The sequence below is a fragment of the Leptosomus discolor genome, chromosome 26, assembly GCF_034619465.1.
Source record: "Leptosomus discolor isolate bLepDis1 chromosome 26, bLepDis1.hap2, whole genome shotgun sequence".
Lineage (NCBI taxonomy): Eukaryota > Metazoa > Chordata > Aves > Leptosomiformes > Leptosomidae > Leptosomus > Leptosomus discolor.
The window spans coordinates 640,511-646,942 of NC_141416.1; the positions used below are offsets into that span (position 1 = coordinate 640,511).

Consider the following 6,432-nt stretch of genomic DNA (forward strand, 5'->3'; position numbering starts at 1 on the left):
TGGGGAGAGTTCGTGTGGTGGTGGAATCTCCCGTTTGGGAAGCTTTTACCGAAACTCATTTGTTTCAGGATTTGGTAGAAGTTATTTCCCCTTTTTTTCCAGAGGGTATTATAGATATCGCTATGGAAACTATGGTCCATTTTAAATCTTTAAGAAAGAGTAACAACTGAAGGAATAATAAGATACAAATTAGTAATTGATGTATAGACCTGGAAATCAGAAATGCCAAGCAGCCTCTGCTCCAGCCAATGTCAGTACAAGCTGGGGTTGCTTGGGATCTCACTGTGCTTTATCTAAGGCTTACGATCCCAGTGTTGCCTCACTTTGCCATTTGCTCATGTTATGTATTGTTCTTTCTGAACCTGAAGAGGGTACAACAAGTAAGGGGACTTGAATGGGAAAACATCCAGCTGAAAGAAGAATGTCTTGTGAGCCCTGTGCTCCTCTGAATGGCTGATTGATTGTGGTCCTTGTTGAAATGGAAATTACATTCTTTGTCTCTGCATTGCCTCATTCTGCAAGAATGTATTCCACCTTTTGTTAGTATTAAAGCCCTGTTGCATCATAGCATTGTTGCCTGGCTTTCATTTCACTACAGTTTCACAGTTACAAACCAGTCTGAAAGAATTTGTGCATCAATTCTTATGCATTAATTGAGGATTATCATCACAGAAGAATGAATTCATCTGTATGGCAAACATAAATTGTCAGAAATTCTTCAACAAAGTATTTTTTTTTCCCTTTCTGATATATACCATCGTATACATACTAATAAATAGAACAGAGTCATACCATAATTTAGGTTGGAAAGACCTCTGGAGATGGTCTGGTACAGCTCCCACTCAAAACCAAGGTCAGTTGGAAGCTAGGTCGGTTACTCAGGTTCATTCCTTATCAGTCATTCCTTGAATATCCCTGAGGAAATTTTTTCAGCCCTCAACAGGGATTGAAATGACTGCATGGTCCTGACTCCATCAGAAGGGAAAGTTGTGCTCTAATTAATCTAGTCTTGATGGTAAAATAGTTCATCTGATTACAGACTGGAAAGGCAAATGGGTTAGCCTAGATCTGATTGTTGTGGGGAGGCAGAGCCAAGAGGAATGGGAAGAAGTTATTTATATGAAATCGAGAATCGGACTACAAGTCTTGCACTCGGGGATGTGCCTTGAAGTAAGATAGGAAATTCCCCCCAACAGCTGTATCAACATTTTTCTCTAGGAGCCATTTCCATTGTGTTGCTGTTCGTGACAAGAGAGGGCTCTTGCGTAGGCTGAGCAAGTGCTGCAGTGCCAAGCATAACATTAATTTCCTTCCTTTGATTGTCTTAATCCTTGTGGTTTGTTAAATTAATTGAAGCATTTATGCAGCAAATGATTTGAGCTTATTAAGCATCACAATGGGCTCCCTCAGGCAACAGCTACATGAATGCCCTTGTGCTCTCTCAGAATTAAGGATCACAAAATGCCTCATGCACAATCATTGCCAGAACTGCCTGAGAAACAGATTCTTCCACTACAACTTTGCATCTGGTTTTAATTGGTTTTTTCCTCATTCTTATCTTTTACACAGATCTCTGAGATAGTATGTCTGCAAGTTTTTTGATGAAACAGGAATTTCAATCAGAAAATCTTGGGAGAAGTATTCAAATAGCTTTACTCATATTGTGAGCTTATGCATGCAGGGTGCCACACCATAACGTTAACAGAATATTGCTTGAAATATGTCACCCAGTGGTAATGGCATTACTGTACAAGAAGCCTGTCAAGCAAAGTAACGATGTTCCGCTAGTCAGATCATAATCCACAGACTTAATGATATATATTTTGATTGTTGAAGAAGCAGGATTACTTTTAGTTGGGTATGAATCATAGAATGGTTTGGGTGGCAAGGGATATTAAAGACCACGCAGTTCCAACCCCCCTGCCATGGGCAGGGACACCTCCCACCAGACCAGGTTGCTCCCAGCCCCACCCAACCTGGCCTTGAGCACTGCCAGGGAGGGGGCAGCCACAGCTTCTCTGGGCAACCTGTTCCAGTGTCTCATCACCCTCACAGTAAACAATTTCTTCCTAATATCTAATCTAAATCCTTTCTCCTAGTCCAGAATTGATATTCTCAGCTGCTTGAAGATATGTGCAGAGATGTATTTGTACTCACTTGGGTCCCAAAGTACCAAAGCAGTCACTTAGCTTTTGGGACTCCAGTTTTAGTCTCAGCTCAGGAATGTCTGACTTTACTCCAGTGCACCACAGATAAGATTGTGACAGCAATGCCCCAGCAATTTTCATTCTCATTACTCAAGGTGTCATTCCTCAGCCTATTGAGTAGAGAACTGTGTGTGGGTGTAACTCTGCTTTGTAAAGGGTGAGGCATCACCTTCACTGAAGTCATGTGTGTAGCAGTTTATATGAACATTCCTGGCTCAGCCTCAAAATCACTGACTCTGATCCTCTTAGTACTGTGCGAGTGCTACTGCATGAAGCTGAATATAGGTAAAATTACGACTCATCCTCTGCAAACCACAGTATCCAAAATGTGCTCAAACTGAAATGAGTACTCAGTAATGACTCCTTCCAGCCACTAAAATGTGTAGAAATACTGCCCTACACAGAAAGAGCAATGAGATCGGTGCTTTCATGCAGCCACGCATGAGGATGTTGAATTTTATTTCCCTTCACACAAGTGGAGCTCCACTTCCTATTTTGACTCCCACTGAGTTCAATTTCACCAAAACTAGTTTGTAAAGCAGAATGGAAGAAAAGGAAAACCAGAAAGCTAGTAATATGATTCAACAAGACTTTTTATTATGACATGAAATAAGCGCTATAAAACAGAATAGTGCAGTTCATTAATGTGGTTCAAAGGCAGCCAGAACATCCATGTTGACGATAAAAGGCACTGCACATTACAAGGTGAAGCTGAAATCTTTGCAGCAAAGTCCCACTTGCAAATTCTGAATTTCCACTCTACCAGAAAGCACATAGTACAAGACAAATAAGAATTTAAGGAGAGAAGCCACTATATGAAAATGCTATTGATAGATGAACCCTAACATGGAAGAACAAGGTGTGGGACCAGTTTTCAGAGGTACTGAGCAAGGGTAGCTCCTGTTGATGCAATGGGCTTTCACCATGTCTGAAAACCAGCCCCAGATGTGTCTCCTAAGTTGTGGGAGTATTTGGGCTGCCTTAGAATGAGCCACAGGTTCTAAGGCAGGATGCATGGCTGCTCCTGTAGGACTTCCTGCTGTAACAGCCCCCCCAATCCTGAGCAGCCTCCATACCCAAAGGAACCCCCAGATCCAAAGGAACTCCCAATCCCTGACATGCCCCCAGAACCAAAGGAGCCCCCCATCCTGTAGGACTCAGAGCTGTATGGAGTCAAAGCACCATATGGTTGGGGAAACGATGTTCCCACAATGCTGTCCTGAAAGCAACTGCTGAGTGTTGGGTCCGGGAAGTGAGGTTGAACTTCAGAATTACCTCATGTTGCACAGCATTGGGGTCAGGTCACTCTTGAAAGCAGGCTTGCAGGCTTGCTCATTCTGGGGCCCCTTCCTTGGTAAATCAGTAGCAAAAAAAATGGTAAGCAGGGGTCACTCAGTTTCCATTGTGAATCCAGTGTAGTCAGCAGAATGATATTGCATAGGAATTTGGCCATACAATTTCAACACAATACAAACCCTGACTTTATTATATGAGAGTCGTATTGTGTAGGTCCATGGATGATTTATTAATTAGAAACTATGAAAATAATTATGGGTATTAGAGGAGTCACCCAGAAAAGAAAACTCATAGTTTGGTAAGTGCTAAAGATTTTATGAGATGCTTCACATCCCTGGAGTTGCCTGCAAAAAGGTATAAAAGCAGGAACATCTCAGGAGTCTCCCAAAAACTTCTCCTGACTTACCTGTCTTGGTGCTCTAGGTGAGTTTGATTTAAGCTAATAATTTTATATCTGTCCTGTCTCTGTAGTGATAGTTTTAAATGAGGACTCCTTCCTGTGTCTGTATTTTGTGATTTTAGCAATGAGATAAGATGTCACAGTAAAATCTTATTTTTCATAGGAGATTTCACTGCGGTAACTTGTAGACAGTGATAAGAATCAATTTTACATTTAAACATTAAATTTTAAGAGTTATTTTATTTTTTCTTACATCTTTCAAAACTTGAGGTGCAAATGTAAAGATAGCCTTACTGAGAGATCGTGAAGATGATTGGGGAGTGGAGCACCTTCCCTATGAAGACAGACTGAGAGAGCTGGGGTTGTTTAGCCTGGAGAAGTAAAGTCTCCAGGAAGAACTTATAGCAGACTTCCAGTACTTAAATGGGGTCTACAGGGAAGATGGGGAGGGACTGTGATAGGATGAGGGGTAAGGGTTTCAAACTGAAAAAGGGTAGATTTAGATCAGATATTAGGAAGAAGTTCTTTACAGTGAGGGCAGTGAGACACTGGAACAGGTTGCCCGGAGAAGCTGTAGCTGCCCCCTCCCTGGCAGTGCTCAAGGCCAGGCTGGATGGGGCTTGGAGCAACCTCGTCTAGTGGAAGGTGTCCCTGCCTGTGGCAGGAGGGGTTGAAACTGGATGATCTTTGAGGTCCCTTCCCACCCAAACCATGCCATGGTTCTATGATTCTATGAATAAAGTCCTAGGCATCCTCCACAGGAGCAAGAAGGAAGGAAGAAAAAGGATCATGGGACAGGAGGCCTTAAGGGAGGAATAGGAAGCATGAACAAGGATCTGATCTGCCTACCTAACCCCATTGCTGTCACGTATGTGATGGGCACCCATTGGCATCTGACTGTGATGGTTTCCTGACTACATGTTGTCTTTCCCAGCTTCACCTGAGAACAATGAACAACAGCATCAGCTCCCGGTGCTTGCCTGCCTGTGAGGTGACGTGCCCACAGCCGTGTGCCTACAGCAACAGCCTTGGGCCCTGTGTAGCATCGTGTGGGGACTCCAGAGCCGTGGTGTATGGCCCGCCGGTTGTCCTCACCTTCCCGGGCCCGATTATTAGCACCTGCCCTCAGGAAAGCATTGTGGGAACATCGCTTCCCCAGTCCTATGGTGGCTCATACAGCTCTGGCATCTCCTATGGGATGGGGCGTTCCTCTGGTTCTGGGGGCATGTCAGGGACGGGGAGCTCCTTTGGATCTGGAGGCTCCTCAGGGATGGGGGGTTCCTTTGGATCTGGGGGTTCCTTTGGGTATGGAGGCTCCTCAGGAGTGGGGGGCTGTTACAGCAGGAGGTCCTACAGCAGCAGCTGTGGCTCCCGCCTTGGAAACTGTGGCTCATTTTAAGGCAGCCTGAATACCTGCAGACCACGCGACAACTTAGGAGACGAAAACGCAAGATCCAGATCTGCAGCTGGGGCTGGCTTTCAGAGGTGTGAAAGCCCATTGCATCAACGAGAGCCACCCTTGCTCAGTACCTCAGAAAACTGGTTCCACACCTCTTTCTTGCATTTTTCACTTTGTCTATTAGTAATGACAGCTTCTGTTAATCATCTCACAATGCTAGATCCCTGTTTTTGTTCTGCCAATGTAAGAAAAAAATATAATTTGAAAGACCTGACACAGACATTGTCAATAAAACTGTGACAGGAGAAGAATGACTGGTAGAAAATGGACTCTTCATAGGCAGTGAATGCTGTACCCTTCCCTGGAACTAAGGAAGTGTCTGCTTTGTGTTGTGTGTCATCTTGTTCTGCAGTGTATCCCATTTGCCGCTTGTATTAAAATCCTCCTGCATCATCAAATTTTGTTCAGCTTTTCTTTCTCCGCAAGGCTGTTTCGGTCCTATCCTTTCCACTAGCTCATTAGGCTTCCTCGAGCTGGTTACACAGGCTGTGAGCAACAATTACGTGGTTTTATGGTAATATGATAGTAATTGTTTAAGTAATAAGGATGTTGTGAAAAGGATGGTTGAACGAAGCATTCAAAATCTGAGCACACAAAACAATTCAGTATTGCTTCTCTGTAGGGCACAGAGGTTTCTGAAGCCGATGACTCAACACTTTGTGCTGGTGTATGCACAGACAGCAAACAGAAGCCACTTGCCACAGACAACCCTCAGATAAATCATTTTTGAGCAGTGCAGCTGTTTGATTTCATGTCAATAAGGGATGAGATTTAAAATGCCACATGTGCAAGAACTTTTCAGAAGAGGTCAGGCTGCTTAATATCTCTCCCTGGCTGATGGGGAAAAGTAGAGGAAAAAAAACATGTAAGGGATGAGGAATGGTTAGCTGAAGACTGGAAATCCGTACGGTTTTTTATTTTACACTCTGTGGTATAGCCCAACTCTTCTCTTCTGAAAGAGTCTGTTCATCCGTTCTGTCACCATGTTTCATTTAGGATCAGTTACAGGAATTACCGTGTTTCCCTGGAGATGCCTGGGGTTTATTCGACTCAAATCTGTTATCAAGAGT

General features: G+C 43.6%; 1 protein-coding gene across 1 annotated transcript; it reads left to right on the plus strand.

The window, feature by feature from the left end:
• Positions 1–3,221: 3,221 nt before the first annotated feature.
• LOC104349665 (uncharacterized) lies at positions 3,222–5,302 on the plus strand. Its single transcript, XM_009955275.2, has 2 exons — positions 3,222–3,318; positions 4,851–5,302. The coding sequence occupies exons 1-2, from the start codon at positions 3,222–3,224 to the stop codon at positions 5,300–5,302; spliced, it is 549 nt and encodes a 182-aa protein (XP_009953577.2).
• The last annotated feature ends 1,130 nt before the right edge of the window (positions 5,303–6,432 follow it).